Genomic DNA, 20,753 nt, shown 5'->3' with positions numbered 1-20,753 from the left:
TGAAATGGCAACATGAAGACACTCTTATTTTTAAGACAAACCTTAATTTTGGGAACCCAAATTTGAAAAAAAAATGTATTACATAAAGTTATTGAACTCAAGTTTCAATCATCATAAAATTCATACAACACTTCATAACTGTAAAAACTTCCATCCATGAGCTTGTGTTCATCTGTGTTTGATGATGAATCACTGTCTTAGGAGAGACGCCTGCCTGCACTATGGTCTGTGGTTGACCACAAGCACACCCTGGACAAGTCTAGTGTGTGGACACCTGCATAGTCCATTCTGTTTCATGAATCGGAAGCACAAATTATGTCCTCCGTTGAAATCAGTCACTTCTTTTTCATCAGCAATTCTTCTTGCCTCATGCTGAGTCATATTTGTGGACACAGGAATTCCAATTGCCCTTTGCTTTTCAATCCATTTTTCCAATTCCCTCTCTAACTCAGGCCATTTGACTGCCTTGCCTCTCATGGCCTTCTTCCGCCCTGGTGTTTTCAGAAGGGTTTCTTCTTCTGTTGCCAGTCTTAGATTGTTTTCTCAGTTGGAGGAGGATCAAACTGATGTTCAGTAGTACCATTTCCATTCACTTTTGTAAACCAGATCACTTTGAACTTGAATTCAGCATTATAGGAAAATCTTTTCTGAGCCATTTCTGGGCAGAATGTGGCAAAATGTAGCCTAACATGCCGGTAATAAATGTGAAATAGTACAAAAACAAGTGAGAAAAACAGGAAATGCAAGTTAAATGATCTACAACCATTATATCAAAATCTTTTAGTTTTTAGACCCCAATTTTTTTGGAAAAGGGAACACCTTGTACATGTGGGGAATACAATAGAATTTGATTAGAATGTTGAAGGGGGGAAAAAAGAGAACCTAAGAGATGGAGGCAAAGAGAATAGCATTTCCTGAATGATATAAATGGACCATAATAATAAAAATGTAGCCTGGAATGATTGAATAGCTGTTACTAATTAATTAACATTCATACAGGAATGGGCAATTTCCCCTAGTGGGAAAAAGTCCTGAATTGTGATGATGTTCAACTTCCTATACAAAAGTTTTTGTTCCCCTCCCCTCTGAGTCCTAATAGATTCTTATCATGGGGGGGGGGTACAATCTAGAAAATATGCCCACTTCATGACACCCTTTTATTATATTTTCCCTTCCTTCATCATACTACACAAGTTATGCTGATAAGCCTCAATAGTTGCAGAGGAAGTATACAATAATATGTATGGACCTCATTAAGCAAGCACACTTAAGGTCAAAGAGTCAACCCAGAACTAGCTGGAGTTGGGTTTTGGGGCTTTCTCCTGGTTAACATGCCTTTATGTCACATTAAAGGACCTCTTCCAGTTCAGTTATTGGTCAGTGTCATCTCTTTAATCACCTTTGCCTTTGTTTCACCTTCATATTCTTGCATATAGAATGGCATCTTTTCAGCCTAATCAATAACTCAGAACTCTAGTCTTTGGTCTGGTGGATATCTGTGATGTTTTTTTGAACAGTCTCCTCTTACATCCTGGGGAAACCAAACACCCTATAATTTTTCAATTGAACGAGGGGAAAAGCAAGTACAAAGGCATATATATAACAAGTAAAGGCTATTTAACTCTATTGCTAAGTATGTAGAAGGGAATAAAGTGGGAAAATACTAGAAAAGTAGGAAAAGTTTGGATTTTGAAAATATTTAGATGTCATAGGATTTTATCTTTAATGCTTGACAAAATAAGGAGCCACTGGAGTTTATTGCAAAGGTAAGTGACTTGGTTTAAAAAAAAAACCACTTTCTCTGTTGATTAGAAAAGATAGTGGAGAAAAAAAAGAAAAAAAAAGAAAAAAGAAAAGAGAGTGGAGTAGTGAAAGATTTGAGGCATGGTCACTAGGCAGAAAGTTATAGCAAAATCCCAGACAAGTGATAATAAAACCCTTCATTATGGCACAGACTGTGAGATGAGAAGAGGGGATGTGTATGAAAAATGGGTTCTGAGTTATTGATTAGGCTGAAAAGATGCCATTCTATATGCAATGTTTTGAAATTTATAATGACAAAATTTAGCAAGTGATTGAATAATATGGGACTAATGTGAATGAGTTGCTGATAATAATTGAGATGTAAGCCCTTGACTATTTAAGGAAGTTTGGAAAAGGGAAATATTTGGGGGCAGCTAGGTGGCGCAGTGGATAGTGGAATCAGGAGGACCTGAGTTCAAATCCGGACTCAGACACTTAGTAATTACCTAGCTGTGTGGCCTTGGCCAAGCCACTTAACCCCATTGCCTTGCAAAAACTTTTTTAAAAAAAGGAAAGAGAAGCATTTTGAGAGAAGGAAGATGATTGGTTCTGTGATGGACATAATGAGTTTGAGGGTGCTATGAAAAATCTTATTTAAGATATTCAAAATATAGTTGATGAGGGGGCACCTAGGTGGCACAGTGGATAGAGCACCATCCCTGGAGTCAGGAGGACCTTAGTTCAAATCTGACTTTAGTCCTTAATAATTACCTAGCTATGTGATCTTGGCCAAGTGATTTAACACCATTGCCTTAAAGAAATAAAAAAAAATTTAAAGGATAGTTGGTAATTTGGAACTTGAGCTTCTGAAAGACACTAGGGCTAGATACATAAGAGGTGAGATTCATCTGCATAAAGATGATAATTGAACTCATAAAAGCCATTGAGATCACCAAGTGGTATGTTATAAAAGAAAAAAATTAAAGAGGACAGAGCCTCAGTGAACTCCCATAATTGATTTATAATTGTGAAATGAGAGATAAGTAGTAAGAGGAGAGAGGAGAAAAACAAGAAGAGAGTGATGTTATGAAAACATACAAGAAAGATTATTCAGAAAGGGAAGTTTATTGACAAATTTAAATGTTGCTAATGAGGTCAAAATAATTAGGATTGAAAAAATGTCATAGATTTGTCAAATGAGAAGTCATTGGTTACTTTGGAGAGAATAATTTAAGATAAGTAAAAACCAAGCTGCAGAGAGTTAAGAAGACACTAAGGGGAGATACATAATGATTACTAAGTGATCTTCTTCTGACAGTTTCCAATCCCCTCATCACCACTTTCATTATTCTATGAGTTTTAGTATCCTTTCTAAAACATGTCACCTAGAAATGAACTTTAAAATAGCAGATGAGGGTTTAGCAGGATTAAGAAAAACAAAACTATCAGCCTTCTCGTCACTGTCCTTTCCCTTCCTTCAACTCTACTGTTTCTGTTAAAATAACCTAAAATTAAGAACTTTTGTTGCCATGCCACAGTATTGACCCATTGATACTGAAGTCCACTAAAACAACCAGAACCAGAGTACCTATTCTCTCATGACTTTATAATTGTCGTCTAGAGTCCTAGTCTAGGAAAATATGAATTATCACAAGGAAATAACTGTTTTACTTAATTTAACTGCAAAGTAAATATATTTTTCAAGTTAGTTAGCAAGGTTAGCAAGCATATCTATTGAAATGATAAAGAAAAGGAGCATACAAGTGAGGAGTATAGCTCAAAAATGTAGCTTGATTGAAAGACTGGCTAAAATGGCTTTAGAGGTTTAAACAAATAAGTTAAATAACCAGAGGTATTTAGAAATAAACAAAAATATTATTTAGCAGAAGCTGAGAGAGAGAGAGAGAGAGAGACAGAGAAAGAATGTAAAATCATTAAAAGCAGTTGAAAGTAGCTCATCACCTGATGGAAACAGTAGAAGTTACAGTCAGCAGCAGTCAACAGGGGATAAGCAATAGGGAAAGAAAGTAAGGACAATTGCAAGAGTGTTGCACTTGGGCTGATTTTAGGGGATCAGTGAGAATGGAAGTAAAGAGAGCTAGCAGTAGCCAGCAGGGGGATAGGTAGTAATGAGAATTTCATTTCCTCAAAATCCTCCTCTGGGTAGGGCTCCACACTAGACTCTATACTCAACCTACTCCTAATCATTCTTCTCTTGGTCCTTTTTGGTCCTTGTCTGTTTAATCTTCTTTTAACATTAATCTCCTTCAGACTACAAGTCATACATCTTCAACTAATATCTGGAACTGAATATCATCCTATCTGCAACTGTAGAAGTCAACACTCTCTGGACAGCCCCTCAATCAAGTCCTGAATGCAACTCAATTCTCCCTCAAATGGGATCTGCTAGACAGGGAACAACTCTATACTCCATCTTAGCAGGAAGCAATTCAGAAGATTTCCTCCCAATTTGCAAAGGAATTTGTTCTCAAATTTTTGCCATAGATGGAGCACCAAAATGTTCCCCAAGTTCATCAGATGTCCTATTGTTCTTTAATAAAAAGATATTAAAATACAGGTGTTTAATGAAAGTGTCTTCTCTACCTCCTATTACAAATGGACAGTCACATTTACAAAGAAAACTTAGCTTCCTTGTCTTGAAAAAAATAAGTGAAGGTGACCACATGGACTTTTAAACCCTTCCAAGCTTGTTACATAATTACACATCATTTTGTATAGTCTCATCACAATCACACTAGACTTCTCTACTGTGTTTTCTGTGCCCAATATCCTTGCTCCGCTCTGTGCGTTTTTACGGAGACTGTGCCCTAATTATGGTGCACTCTACCTAGACTGTGCCCTAATTATGGTGCACTCTTCTTCCTTCACTCTCTTATATAATTCTCATATTCTTTTGGAATCCAATTTAAAGGACTAACTTTATAGGAAGTTTATCCATATATACATTCTGTATTTAATTTTTCTGGAGATGTGTTGCTTCCCCATATAAGAATTTTTGCCCTATGAATTTAGAGCCTGTTCATTCTCTTTCTCCCTGATACAAAGTAGAATCTTGATAAATGATTGCTTGAGAAAAGAATATATATACATTATAAAAATAATGTATGTATAAATATAATGAACTGCCATAAGTGAAACTGCCATATGTATGTAACACAGACTATTTTTAAGAGTTTTTTCTCTCACAAAGTACATGATGAATAAATAGTTAATGGCTAATAAATATATTTTGTTATTTTGTATCTTTTGTGTGTTTGTGTGTATATATATATATATATATATATATATATATATTATATGTAAAACTTTTGCCTTTTCCATCTTTGTATGGAGATATAGAGAGGGTCCCAATAGTTCTAGGCCAAATGTCCTATGATGGGCTTTCACTTTGAGGCTATTGGTGTGGTATATCGGAACTAGTCACCAATTTAACAGTTCTGCCTCTTCCAGAAATTTTACTGTCATTTTATGGAGCAGTTACTTTGTGTTTTATGCTGGATATCTATTCCCTTAGGTTTCTTTTCCCACTAATTCTTCTTATTAGTAATCTTTTTTCCACAGTCAAAGACCACAGTGTAGTTGGAAAAAAACCCTAAAGAAGATGGTTTTCACAGATTTCATTTTCATTTTCTCAAGCAATAACTTGAGTATGCTGCATTTCTGACAGTGATAATAGGACGGTGGAAAGCAAATGTTCACACTGTTAAAAAACGCTGAAGGTTGACCACATATTGGATTTCTAACAGATGAAACTAATTTGTCAAAAGTAGTGCTGCATTCCAATGGTGCTTGAATATGACTGAAATGTTCAGAGAGAATGGAAGATGATACACAGTATTGGACCAGTTTTGGAAGGTTGACAAAAATCATAATATTAAGATTTGAATGATTCATTTGGAGGTCTATGGCAAAAGGTGGCTGTCTTTTATTTGCTTTAAAAAAACAAACCTGATACACATGGAAGACTATCAATGCAGTAGAGCTACTTACTGCTCCTTTTACATATTGGTTCAGTAGACCAGCCTTGTGCGGTACAGATAATTTTTTCTTGATAATTTGGAAGACTGTATCCATCATCACATTCAACTTTTATTTCATCACCTTGCTTAAAAGGACCACTTATTGGCCAAAAATGACCATGGTTTAGGTTGTAAAGGTGGCACTCTCCTGTAGATGAGAAAAGTAAAAAAAAAACAATTAGAACATAAGATATTGTTAAAAGAAAGACCGTATCCATATTCATAAGAAAAAATATTACAAATTTAATAAAATGAAATTCATTAAACATTCACTCAATATAAGATCAGAGAAGAATAATTATCAATCTATTAACAAACATTCATAAGTTTCTATTATGTTTAGCTGTGATAAGCATTCAATTCAAGTGAAAAATACAATAAGAGCATATATAATATGTACATAAAAATATAAAAACTAAATGAAATGAACTTTGCGCATTTAAATACAAGTTAGAGTGAGAAAGAAGGACCAAATTTTGGAGAAGTGGAAATATTTCATGTAGCAGGTAGGCTATAAATTATGTTTTAAAAAGAATTCTGTGAGGTAAAGGTCATGAAAATAGTATTTTTAGTACATGAGTATAGCCAGTGCAATTGCATGAGATAGGAGATGAAATGAATGAGGAACAAAGAGACTGTCATTGCTGGATGCAAAATCTAAAAGTTATGACCTGAAGGGATCCAAAGTTGTGGCTGTGGGTGAGGAGTTAGGAACACATACCTGGTAAGTCTGGCATAGAAAGGAGCAAGAACATTTAGGGCACAGCATAGTTGAATGCCTAAGATTGCACCTCAAGAAAGAATTAAGAAAATAAAAGTAAGGAGGATCTGAAGTCAAGGACATCATTATTCACAACTCAGGATATAAACCTGATTTACAATAATAAACTGCTAAATGTTAGATAAAACCAAATAAGCAGAGGGAAAAGAACCTGACCATAGATAGCTACTGTGGTCATATTGATAGGAAAATAATGAGGTTAAAAAAAATCTTCTCCTACTCCAAAGAGTAACATCAAATGGTAACAAATTCCAAAATTTTTGAAAGAACTTTAAAAGGAATTCAAAAATCAAATGAGAGATAGAGGAAAACTTACAAAAAAGAAAATTATGAAAAGAAAGTTAGTCAATTGAAAGAAAAGTCTTGGGGCAGCTAGGTGCTGTAGTGGATAGAGCACTGGCCTTGGAGTCAGAAGTACCTGAGTTCAAATCCAGCCTCAGACACTTAATAATTACCTAGCCATGTGGTCTTGGGCAAGCCATTTAACCCCATTGCCTTGAAAAAAAATCTAAAAAAAGTAAGAAAAGTCTTGAATTTTGAGGAAGAAAATAACTCCTGGAAAACTAAAAATGGACAAGAGGGATAGAATGATATCATAAGACAGCATGAAATAATAAAACCAGAATAAAGAAAAGTAGACTAGAATCTGAAACATCTTAATAGAAAAGCATATCATCTGGAGAAAGATCAAAAAAGATATAATAAAGGAACTGATGCTCTCCATGAAAACTTTGATCAAAAAAGATTATTAATGCAATATTACATGAAATTATTAAGGAAAATTTCTCTGAAGTTTTAGAGCAAGAGGAAGGCAGCTAGGTGGTACACTGAATAGAACACTGGCCTTGGAGTCAGGAGGATGGAAGTTCAAATCCAGCCTCACACAATTGCCACTTACTAGCTGTGGGATTCTGGGCAAGTCACTTAACCCTGACTTGCCTCATATCCAGTGCCATCTTCAGTCATCCTGATTCATATCTGATCCCTAAATCCAGATGGCTCCAGAGGAGAAAGTGAGACTGGTGACTTACACAGCTCCTCCCTCACTCAAATTCAATTCATATGCCTGTCATGGCATCACTTCCCTGATATCATGGTCTTCTTTGAAATTGAAGTACAAACATCAAGTCATCAAGAACAGGAGGATAAAGTAAAAATAGAAAAAAGAAAACTAAAATTCATTATCTGATGTGATCCCAGGAGGATAATTTAGAGAAATATCATTCACAGCCAAGTTTCAAAAGACAAAAATTAAGGAGGAAAAAACAAGAAACAATCAATTTAACTAATACAGAGAAAAAAAATCAGAATTTCATAAGACCTGGAAGTTTCTACACTAAAATGTGGGAGGTCTAGAACCATGAAATATCAAAGAGCATACTAACTGGCACTGTGGCTAAGAATGACACCAAACAAAGTTGATTATAATCCTGAATGACAAAATGAAAGAGAAAGAACATTTAGTGAACTGAAAACTTTTAAGGCATTTGTTACAAGGAAGCCAAAGTTCAATGGAAAATTCAACATAAAGATCAGAAAAAATATAAGGAAAGCATTAAATACTAATTACAAGGGACTCATTAAGGTCAAACTTATTTTTGCATATGAAAATGTTATCAGTACAAGAGCACTAGGAGACAGGATAAGGAGGGGACTTTTAAAAAAGGCCTTTATAGGAGGATTTAAGAGGATCTGTGGGAGTGGATGAGGGAGAGACTCTTAGAGGGATAAGTAGAATAAGAAAAAGGAAGGTAAGTGGATTGGACAAAGAATAGGGTAAAAAGAGAATACAAGAAGGACATTAATGATTAATAGAAGCAAAAAATAGAATTGAAAAATAATTATTACAACTTTGAATGTGAATTGGATGAACTCAGTCATGAAACAGTTAAAATGGAGGGTTGGAATAGAATTTATTATGCTTTAGCTGATGTAAAAAAAGTGGTTGTTGCAATTAGGATCTCTGACAAAGTTAAAGCTAAAGGAAATTTAATTAAGTGAGATAAACTAGGTAACTGCATTTCTATAAAAGGTATCAAAGACAATGAAGCAATGTGTATATTGATTTAATATTAACCAAATACTATAGCATCTAAAGTTTAAAAGAATGGTTAAATTAATTACAGGTAAATATAATTAGTAGTTCTATAATAGAACTTTTATCTTTCACTCTCCTAAGTAGATAAATCTAACAAAAATAAATAAGAAGTCAAGACAATTATCAGAATTTTAGGTAATTTTAGATATGATAGCTACCTAGAGAGAATTCCAATGGAAACAGAAAGAAATGCATCTTTTTCTCAGTGCTTCATGGTGATTTTACAAAGACTGAGCACATAAAAGAACAAGAAATTTTTTTAGTTAAATGTAAAAATATTAAAAGTATCCTTGTCAGATCACAATACAATAAAATTATATTTAATAATAAAAACATAGATTGAAAATTTATTGGCGATTAAGCAACCTAACCATTGAAAAAATGAATGAATTGAAGAATACATATAAAAACTTATATGAAATTCTAAGACCCAATAAAACAAACCCAATAAAACAAAAAGTATGAACAAATTAGAAAGGAAAACTGAAATATCTCATTTCACAAATGATCTTGAAAACAGACCAAGTAGAAATAACATAAAAATGGTCAACACTCACTGAAAACTATTATGTAGGAAAAGAATCTTGATACAATATTACAAGAAGTTACTGAAGGAAAATGCCCAGAAGTTTTACAACAAGACAGAAATAGAAATAATATATTGATCATCATCTGTTAGAGATCCTGTGAGGAAAAGATGGGAATATTATAGTCAAGTTTTAAAGCTCCCAAGTTAAGGAGAAAATATTGGAAACATAAACAAGAACAATAAAAACTGAATATCATTAAGCTGCAACAAGATTAACATAAGACCTAGCAACTACTCTTCTGAAAGTGTATAAATCTTGTAATAATATATTCCATAAAGCTAAAGGGCTAAGGTTATGACCTAGGGTAGCTTTCACCACAAAATTAAATACAATCCTGAATGAAAAAACTATGGACATTTAGCAAACAAGAAGACTTTAACTTTTTGTGACATAAACAACAGAAATTAAGGGGAAATTTTGATGTAAACATTTGGAGACCAATAAAGACTAATTAAAACAGGATTAGTCAGGAGAAATTTTTCATTTCTATATGTAAATATTATTCATATTTTTATGACTGTCATCATTATTTAGGTAGTTTGAAAGGAAAGCTTTGGTTGAGCTGAGTGTGATGGGGTGATTTAAAAAAATAAAATTGTAGGAGAGATAAAAAGGAATAATTATCTCATAAAAATGGGGCATTAAAGGAAAATTTTTTAGAGAATATGATAGTTGGGAAAAGAATGGATAGTGTAGGAAAGTTACTCTCATCAGGAATAGTTTAGAGATGGAGAAACAGATAAATCTAGATCGGCATAGAAATCATCCACATTTAGAAAGAAATGAAAGGACAAGGGAATAGGGTATGTGGGGAGAGGATGGGGGAATTCTTGGAAGGGTGGGTTTGGTTAAGGAATGGGGGCAAGGTAGCAGATAGAAATAAAGAAAGGGAATGAGAAGTAGGAAAAATTGGGTGAGAAGAATCATGAGGAAAAATGGAAAGGAGAAAAATATTCAAGTAATTATAGTTTGGAATATGAATAGAATAAATGTATCCTTGAAATAAAAATGGATAGCAGATTAAAAATTTGAAATCAGCAATATGTTGCTTTTAGGAAACATCATAAATGAGAAATATTCATAAAGATAAATTAAAGACAGGAGTAAAATTTAAATATATTTTTTTAAAAAAAGCAGTGATGGTAATCATTATCTCAGAGAAAGTTAAAGTTAAAATTGATTTAATCAGAAGAGAAAAATGGGAAAACTATGTGTCAGCAATATTATTCAATAAGCAAAACATTCTCATATAGCTGCTGAAACAGATATAGGAAGTATAAGAACATAAACATAAAGAGTTTTTATACAAATAAATTTAGATCTAGATAACTGAAATAATATTTTTCATGGGTTTTAAAAACTAATATTGCAAAAAATGATATTTTTACCCAAATAATCTATTCAATGTCATTCAAATTAAATTAGTAAAAGCTATTTTATTATGTTAGAAAAATAATTATGGGGTGGCTAGGTGGTGTAGTGGATAAAGCACCAGCCTTGGAGTCAGGAATACCTGGGTTCAAATCTGGTCTCAGACACTTAATAATTACCTAGCTGTGTGGCCTTGGGCAAGCCACTTAACCCCATTTGCCTTGCAAAAAACCCTAAAAAACTAAACAAATAAAAAGAAAAGAAAAATAATTACAAAGTTCATTTGAAAGAACAAAAGGACAGGACAAAGAAATCAGGGGGAAAATTCTAAAGGAAATTTAGCAAAATCAGAGTATAAAATAGAAGTTTAAAAAGTGTTAAGGAATAGAAAGAATAATTTTGATAATTTAAAAATTGAGATTTTATCGTATAAATAAAACAGCTAAACAAGAATAGAAGGAATAGAGAAAATTGGGAGAAAAACTTTCACTGACAATCACTCAGGATGTGATTGGATCAGAAATATTGTTGTGGTGTGGGAAATGATGAGTTGGTTGATTTAGAAAAACATGAAAAAAACTTGAGGGAAAGATCTTCCCTAATGCTATCTATTTTCAGATACACAGAACAAAAGTGGAAAGAAGCACAGTATGTTCTTACATATATCTATATCTATCTGTCTTCCTCACTCTGTCTTACTGACTATCCACCTCAACTATAGCCTTCTTTAGGATGGGAGGAATAAAATAAAAAGTACACAGCAGATAACAATACCAAACCTTCAGCAAACAAAAACTGGGTAGTTTTAAAAACAATGTGCAGTATTTATTATATAGGGTTTCTTGAAGTAGAAATTTACTATTTTTTATTAAATACTCTAGTATTCTTCTGTGTAGATGGCAATTATTTCCTCCCCTCTTTTTGTTGTTTGTATTTAAGTTTAAAATAGTTTTCAATTTACTCTCCCAAAAAGAAATAACTAATAATTTCACTAAAGGAATGACAATAAGACAATGTATCAAGCATTTGGGCTACAGCAAAAACAGTGATTAGAGGAAAATTTATCTCTAAATGCTTACATTAGTAAAAAAGGGAAAGAACAGATGAATGAATCTGCTGTGCAAAGAAAGGAGAAAAAGAAAAAACTAAAAATTCCACTTAAATACTAAATTGGAAATCTACAAAATTAAAGGAAAGATAAATAAAATTGAGTATAAAAACCATTGTAATAATAAATATGAGTTTGGTTTTATGGAAAAAAATTGGTTAATTTGATTACAAAAAAAGAAGCAAACAAATCTCTAGCACAGGAAATGGGGGAAAAGTGGATATATCCCTAACAAAAAGGAAATTAAAGCAATTGCAAGGAATTATTTGGCCAATTATATTAAAAATAATTTTAAAATTCAAGTGAAATGGAAGAATCTTTATAAAAATAAAAATTGTCTAGATTTTCAAAAGAAGAAATTGATTTTCTAAATAGATCTATTTTTGAAAAGGAAATTGAATAGGCTATAAATTCACTTAACAAAAAGGCATGAGGACCAGATAGATTTACATTAAAAAATAAAAGAATTTCAATATTAAGGAAATTATTGGGAATAATACATAAAGAAGGGATCCCTCCAAACTTCTTTTATGAAACAAATATGAAATTGATTCCTAAGTAAAGAAGAGTAAAATCAAAGAGAGAAAATTAAAGACAATTTCTTATTGAACACAGATGAAAATTTAAATAAAATTCTAGCTCAAAGATTATAATAATATATTGTGAAAATCAAGAGGAAATTGTACAGGAATTCTGAGATGATTTTACATAATGAAAAATTTTAATATGATTGATTTTTATAATAGTAAATATAAAAAATTCATAGGATTATATCTGTAGATTTACAAAAAGCTTTTGATAAAATGTAACACCCATTTCTGTTAAAAAAATATATATATATATACTTGATAGTATAGGATAGGTACAAGTAGATTTTTCATTAAATTTATAAAAAAGCATTATCTAAAAGTATCAGGAAGTATTTTTTGTAATGGGGATAACATATGAGTCTTCCCAGTAATATCACATGTGAAACAAAGATACTCAGTGTCACCAGTATAATTCAATATTGTATTGAGAATCCTATCAATAGCAAAAAAGAGAAGAAAAAGAAATAGAAGGAAACAGAATAGTGAATTATTATTCAGAGTATATAATGATAAACTTGGAAAATCTCAAATATGCAACTAAAATTTTATTGAAACATTAATTTTAGGATTATTATCCTTTTTTAGCAAGATATAAAGTAAACAAACAAATCATCAACTATCCTTTATATATCAATAACATACTCTACAAGAAGAGCTGATAAGACACATAATTTAAAATCATTTTAGAGATTATAAAATATTTGGGATAAGAAACTCAGGAATAAAATAAAAAAATTATAAAAAACATTTTCATAGAAATAAATTCACATTATCCAAATTAAATTACCAAAAATATTTTACTAATAAAAATATAATAATCAAATTCATTTAGGAGAACTCAAAATCAAGAATATCAAAAGAAAAATTTGGGGCTATGAGTGTTGGCAATTCACAAAAAAAAAAAGCCTGACCCAAAGGAAGAGAAATGAAAAGATACTTCTGAATTCTTTGTAGAAATTTGGGGTCCTTTTATATGAAAGATTTTATATATATATATATATAGTTAGATTTTTTTTTTTTGCTGTATTCATTGTTATTCTAACTTTTTCTTCTCTGTCTATATCTTTGTAGTTACTTGTTATCAAGGGGGAAGTGAACAAGAGAATATTAAGAAATTAAAGATCAAATGAATTAAAAGTCTTCAAAAGTTAAGTGCAAGCCAAGATAGCAGTGTGAAGCTTGGAAATTCCAGGCATTTTTTGCAACACAACTTAAAGTGAAGCCTCTTCACAGACTTTAAAGCTACAAATTCCACCAAAAAAAAAAGAGCAAAACAAATTCTCACCTTGAGATATAAGGGAAGATCTAAAGGGAAGGTCTTTCTCTTTGGAGGTAAAGGTGAAATAGAACTCAGTATAGACAGGAAAGCAGGAAAGTCAGTGGTAGACTATTAGGCACAGCACAATACAGGATCTGACTCAGTAAGTCAACATTCCACAGGTAGGCAGTTCTAACCCTAGCAAAACCAGGGCAACAAATAGAAATGGTTTGGGAACAAACCACTGCAATAGTCAAAGTCTTGGCATAAAGGAGGAAATAAACTTCTGCTTAGGCAATACCTGGGTTTCATTGGTAACACCTCGGCAAGCACTAAGGCAGGGCCTTGTTTCCAGTTCCAGCCCCAACAGCTTGGGATTATCCTCCATTTACCCCGAAACAGAACTCAACTATCAAAATGAGCAAAAAAAGCCTACAAAAGCTACCCATAGATAGCTACTATTCAGAGAGAAAAATAAAAACTTCATCTCAGAAGAGGAAAGCAGTGATAAATTACTTACAAGTGAAGCCTCCAAGGAGTTTATGAATTGGCCTCATATCCAAAACCTCTTGGAAGAGTTCAACAATCGGGTTATTTTTTAGTTTTTTTTTGCAAGGCAACAGGGTTAAGTGACTTGCCCAAGGGCACACAGCTAGGTAATTATTCAGTGTCCTAGGCTGAATTTGAACTGAGGTACTCCTGACTCCAGGGCAGGTGCTCTATCCACTGCGCCACCTACCCCCCTCAACAATAGTTTTTAAAAGCAAAGAAGAAGCATCTCTGAGATATCAACTCACACCTCTCAGACTGGCCAATATGACCAGAAAGGACAATGATCAATGTTGGAAGGGATGTGGGAAATATGGGACACTAATGCATTGTTGGTGGAGCTGTGAATTCATCCAACCTTTCTGGAGAACAAGCTGGAATTATACCCAAAGGGCAACAAAAATGTGCATACCCTCTGATCCAGCAATGCTACTACTGGGTCTATACCCTGAAGAGATTATGAAAAAGGGTAAAAACATCACTTGTACAAAAATATTCATAGCAGCCCTGTTTGTAGTGGCAAAGAATTGGAAACTAATTAAATGTCCTTCAATTGGGGAATAGCTTAATAAACTGTGATATATGTATGTCATGGAACATGATTATTCTATTAGAAACCAGGAGGGATGGAAATTCAGGGAAGCCTGGAAGGATTTGCATGAACTGATGCTGAGTGAGATGAGCAGAACCAGGAAATCATTGTATACCCTAACAGCAACATGGGAGTGATGATCAACTTTGATGGACTTTCTCATTCCTTCAGTGCAATAACCAGGGACAATTTTGGGCTATCTGCAATGGAGAATATTATCTGTATCCAGAGAAAGAATTGTGGAGTTTGAACAAAGACCAAAGACTATTATCTTCAAATTAGAAAAAAAAACACCATTATCTCATTATGTAATTTTGCAATCTTTTATACTTTATTTTTCTTCCTTAAGGATATGATTTCTCTCTTATCACATTCAGTTGAGGTCAATGTATACCATGTAAACAATATAAAGACTAATAGACTGCCTTCTGTGTGTGTGTGGGGGGGGGAATGAGGGAAAAAATTGTAAAACTCAAAATTAATAAAATCTTTCTAAAGAAAAAATTTAAAAAGTAAAGAAGAAAGGAAGAAAAAAAGTGGAAAAAAGAGATGAGAACCATCATGAAGAATTATCAAAAATTGATCAAAGAATTTGACTTCTTTAAAAATAAAAATGACCAAGTAAAAAAAGAATGAACTCATCAAAAAGTAAAATTAACCAAATGGAAAAGGAGGCACAAAATCAATTGAAGAAAATAAAACCCTAAAAATTAGAATTAGAAAAATGGAAATGAATGGTTTTATGAGATATCATGATTCCTTTAAACAAAACCAAAAGACTGAAAAAAAAAGAAAATGTAAAATGCTTGTTGAGGGGAGGATGACCTGGAAAATAGACCCAGGAGAGATAATTTATGACTTATTGGTCTATCTAAAAGCCTTGATGAAAAAAAAGAAACTGTAAAATATATTTCAGGAAATTATCATGGAAAGCTACCCTGATATCCTCAAATAAGAAGTCAAAATTGAAATCTACAAATCACCTCCAGATAGAGATATCAGAATAACAACTTCAAAGAATATCATAATCAATCCAGAATTCTCAATTAAAGGAGAAAATACTGCAGGCAGCTCAAAGAATCAATTAAAATACCAAAAAAAGCCCAAAAACCACATTCAGTATTATCTAGGACTTATGAGCTTCAACATTAGAGGATCAAAGGGCCAAAATATGATATTCTGAGAATAAAGGAACTTAGATTACAAACAGGAATTAACTACCCTATATAACTCAGCATACTCTTTTAGGGGAAGAGGTGACTTTTCAATGAAATAGAGGAAATCTGATTAAAAAAACAGAATGCAGGGTGGCTAGGTAGCGTAGTGGATAAAACACCGGCCTTGGAGTCAGGAGTACCTGGGTTCAAATCTGGTCTCAGACACTTAATAATTAGTGAGCTGTGTGGCCTTGGGCAAGCCAGTTTACCCCATTTGCCTTGCAAAAATCTAAAAAACAAAAAACAAAAAAACAACAAAAAAACCCAGAATGGAACAATAAATTTGATCTTCAAATACAAAATTCAGGAGATACATGAATAGACAAATAGGGAGAGGGGAAAACATATAGAACTCATAAATTTGCAAATGGATAAATGTTGAAAATTATCATTTTATGTAATTAGAAAAATGAGATAACATTTCAATAAAAAAATTAAGAACAGATCATAAGACAGTGTGGCAATTATACTGTCAGAGAATAAGCAGAACAGATAATCCTATCAAGAGAGCAGGAAGTAATATGAAGAATAGACCACACTAGCAGAGAGCAGGCTATGGTAGACAGTACTACTAAAGATGCCAGCTGTAATCTCATAGAATTGTCAGCATTATCAGACAATAGGAAGTATTATCTGAAAAAAGATAGCTCAGTTAAGGAAGCAGAAAATGATAAGATTTGTGGACCCTACTTTAAAGAAAATTGAAAAATTTATAAGGTTCATTGTTTTTATTTTTGCAAAGTAATTTTGCTATAATTGATCATGTCTAATGTATCAAGAAGGAATACTAAATTCCATTTTAAATAGAGAAATCATAAAGATCTCACTGATATAAAATGTTAAATCTTTTTCTAATATAGTCTGAGACTTGCTATAACATGTGTCTCTTATAAATAGCTGAAAGAATCATACTCACTAAGACATTTTGGCACTGGAGACCATCCTTCTGCAGTACATGAAAATGATGTCCAATAAGATTGGGAATGTCCAGTAGCAGGAATATAATTTTCAAGACAATGGTAGTACATATTTGTTCCAATAGAAGCTGGAAACATCCTTAGTTGATATTCTTTAGTTTGAAAATATGATCTATAAAGTTTTCCATTTTCAATTTCTGGATAATCACAAGGTCTCACTTGGGTGAAAGTGAAGCAAAAATAAAGCATTTTCCTTTTTAATAATTCAACTTTTAATAATTTTAACTTTGTATTTTGAAAAAAGCACTATACAACATAGCATAAATGCATTCTTTTTATTCTTAATCTCAGAATATTTGCTGGTTTGGAATCAGAAAGTTAGAAATAATTTGAAAAGTTGGTTCTATTCGGAAACTATTTTGAAATGCCTATTACAGACAGGACACTATACTATTTAATTAAGATGCAAAGAGAAATGTAACATTTGTCTTTAAGTACTCATATTCCACTAAATTCTCTGAAGATAATAATATCTAAATTGTATGAGATGATTGGTAACTTGCCTACTTTTAAATATTTCCCTGGTCAGATTCTACGGATTTCTCAGTAAGCCATCCCAGGGTCAAATATAGTCTATAGGACACCAAAAAAGAGTTTTTAATTTCACAGTTGTTTGCCCCACATTCAGCAGCTCAGAGATATTTAGCTCTCCATAAAATATTACAATATCTTATCCACTCAGGATCACTTTCCCTTATGGATGAATAAATAAGAATCTAAATGCTTTCTTCAAGAAAAAGTACTTATTCAAAGTAGGCCAAGAAATTACAATATCATTATATTACAAATTACAAAGACTTTAAGGGATGATGGTTAGACTGGATCCCTTCCTGAGTTGATCATCAACTATGATAAAGACATGTTTTGATACTGTAGAATGCCTACTCTTCCATTATACTCTAATTCTTTGACCTATATGACACCATTGTCTTGTTCTGTCTTTGTTCTCCTCATATCTATCTGATCATTCCTTCTTAGTCTTCTGCTAAAACTCCATCTATTTTCTCATTAAGCATACTATTCTACCAAAACCCATCCAGAGAAGGCTTCTGTACTCTTTTTCAAGATCTTTTCAGAATTACCTCTATAAGGATTATTCTCAAATCTACATAGCCAACCTTCACCTCTCTCCTGAAATCTAGTCCCATCTCACTAATTGCCTGCTTCACATTTGAACACAAATTTCACAGCAGTATCTTATTCACAATACTTCAAGAAATGAATTTACTCTATTTCTTAAAAATGCATCCAACCCTCACATTTTTCTTCTTTGGTTGAGGATGCTATTCTTCTAATTAGAAAAGTTCACTACCGTTGAATGATGCTTCTTGTTTCACTTTCTTCTACCATTCACTTACAATGTTTGTTGATGACATTTCCATGTCTTTCCTGTTAATTTACCCCTTTATCCCGAGACTCTAGTTAATGCCCTCATAACTCCTTGAATCTACTACTACAATAGTCTTTTAATTGTCCTGGATACTTTTAGTTTCACTTTGTCTTCAACTCATCCTCCCCAGAAACAATCAAATTGTTATTCCAGCAGATCTGAGAATGTAATTTGTCCACTCAAAAAACTCAGTAGTTCCCCAGTTCTAGTGATAAAAAATTAAATTCTTAGCCTTTAAATAAAAAGGCTTCATTATCTGATTCCTACCAACATTTCAAAATATTTCATATTGATCACTGTCCTACAACATACATTCCAGCAAACTGGACAAGTAGGTGCTCCAAATCCAACATTCATCTCCAGGACTGGGAACAGGTTGTCTCTCTCATAATTAAAATACACTTTTTCTTCACCTTTATCTCTTAAAATCCCCAAGAAGATCCCTTCAAAACTCAGGTCAGTTGCTACCTCTTACATGCAACCTCCAACTTGTTAGTGCTTTCTCCCGTATCATCTTGGATTTACACATCTGAGCATATAATGATTTTTTCATAGCATATTATTTTCAGATTTTTTGTGCAATAGGGAAATTATATAATCTTTCCCTACAATGATGAAATTGCTGGTTTAACAAAAGTCAACAAGAGGAAAACTTTTTAAAAATACATTTAGATAGAACACAGTTATGATTTTACAAGTTTTGAGCAGATTTCATTGTAATATTTTTGTGTCCATAAACTCTCATTTATTTTTTAATTAATTAATTAATTTTGAATTCCACAACCTTTCCCCCCTCCACTCCACAGAAGGCAGTCCTAGTCTTTGCATTGCTTCCTCAGTATACATTGATCCAAGTTGAATGTGATGAGAGAGAAATCATATCCTAAAGGTAATAGTCTTTTGTCTCTGTTCAAACTCCACAATTCTTTATACATTGCTAAAATATTCTTGTTTAAGAGCAAACTTAATACCTGTCCCCCACAAAAATATACAACTTCATGTGAAATAAAGTTAGCAAAAGAGAAAAAAATATGTTTCAGTCTGTGTTCTGATACCATCAGCTCTGTCTTGGGTGGATCACATTTTTCATCATAAGTCCATCACAGAAGCCATCTCCATACTTTTCCACAGTTGCTGCCACTGACTGTAACTCCCTCCATCCATTCCTCCCCACTACCATATCCTATAGTCTCTCTCTCTCCCTTCAACCCATCCCTCTTCCAAAATGTGCTATAGGGCAACTGAGTGGTACAGTGGACAAAGCACCAGTCCTGGGACCAAGAGGGCCCCAAGCCCACATACAACCTCAGAGACCCAGCAAGCACCCAGCCCCATGGTCCCAGGAAGGCCACCCAATCCCAGCACCTTGCAAAAAAGTAAAAAAAATAATGCATTATATCTGTCTGTTCTCTTCCATGATCTACCCTCTCCTTCATCACCCACATCCCCCCTCTTCCCCCATCTCTCTTCTCTCCTCCTTACTCCAGATGTCTATACCCTACTGAGTGTGTATGCTGTTTGCTCTTTGAGCCATTTCTTATAAGGTTCCCTCATTCCTCCTCACCTTCCCCCCTTCCAGATCATTGCAAAAAAATCTTTTATATAAAATGTCTTAGCCTTTTCCACCTCTCCTTTCTCTTACTTCAGGTGCATTTCCCTTTAAGCATTGACTCCATCTTTACAATATATTATAATCTTCAAATTCAGCTCTCTCCTGTGCTTCATCTATAAAAGCTCCTTCTACCTGCTCTATCAAATGAGGAGGCTCATATGAGCATTATCAGCATCATTTTTCTATGCAAGAATACATGCAGTTCTTCATCATTAAGTCCCTCATAATTTGCCCTTCTCCTCCCTCTTTATGCTCCACCTGAGTCCTGTATTTGAAGGTCAAATTTTATGTTTAGCTCTGTTCGTTTCAATAGGAACATTTGAAATTTCCCTGTTTCATTGAAAAAGTTTATCTTTTTCCCCCTGGAAGAGGATGTTCAGTTTTGCTGGGTAGTTGATTCTTGGTTGCATTCCAACTCTTTTACCTTCTGGAATATTATATTCCAAGCCCTACAAACCCTTAATGTAGTTGCTGCTAAATCCTGTGTGATCCTGACTGCAGCTCCACGATATTTGAATTGTGTCCTTCTGGCTGCTTGTAATATTTCCTCTTTGACTTGGGAGTTCGGGAACTTGGCTATAATATTCCTAGGGTTATTTTTTGGATCTCTTTCTAGGAAAGATCAGTGAATTCTCTCAATTTCTATCTTGCCCTCTGCTTCTAGGATATCAGGGAAATTTTCCTGGAGGAATCATTTAAAAATGAGGTCAAGGCTCTCTTCCTGTTCATGACTTTCAGGTATCCCAATAATTTTTAAATTATCTTTCCTGAATCTGTTTTCCAGATCAGTTGGTTTTTTGAAATGAGATGTTTTACATTTTCTTCTAATTTTTCATT

At 33.2% G+C, this 20,753-nt stretch overlaps 1 protein-coding gene across 1 annotated transcript in view; it reads right to left on the bottom strand.

Moving 5' to 3' along the window:
* Positions 1 to 20,753, bottom strand: part of CFH (complement factor H) — a 90,411-nt gene that overhangs the window by 24,068 nt on the left and 45,590 nt on the right. The window contains exons 8-9 of the mRNA XM_074222276.1: positions 16,854 to 17,072; positions 5,755 to 5,931 (exon numbers count right to left, since the gene is read on the bottom strand). Of these exons, the coding sequence (XP_074078377.1) occupies positions 5,755 to 5,931; positions 16,854 to 17,072 (396 nt within the window). The remainder of the gene's footprint in view (positions 1 to 5,754; positions 5,932 to 16,853; positions 17,073 to 20,753) is intronic.

The sequence above is a fragment of the Macrotis lagotis genome, chromosome 2 (genome assembly GCF_037893015.1).
Source record: "Macrotis lagotis isolate mMagLag1 chromosome 2, bilby.v1.9.chrom.fasta, whole genome shotgun sequence".
In the NCBI taxonomy this organism is placed as follows: domain Eukaryota; kingdom Metazoa; phylum Chordata; class Mammalia; order Peramelemorphia; family Peramelidae; genus Macrotis; species Macrotis lagotis.
Note: the sequence above shows the minus strand (reverse complement) of the source record. Positions and strands in the feature narration are given on the sequence as shown.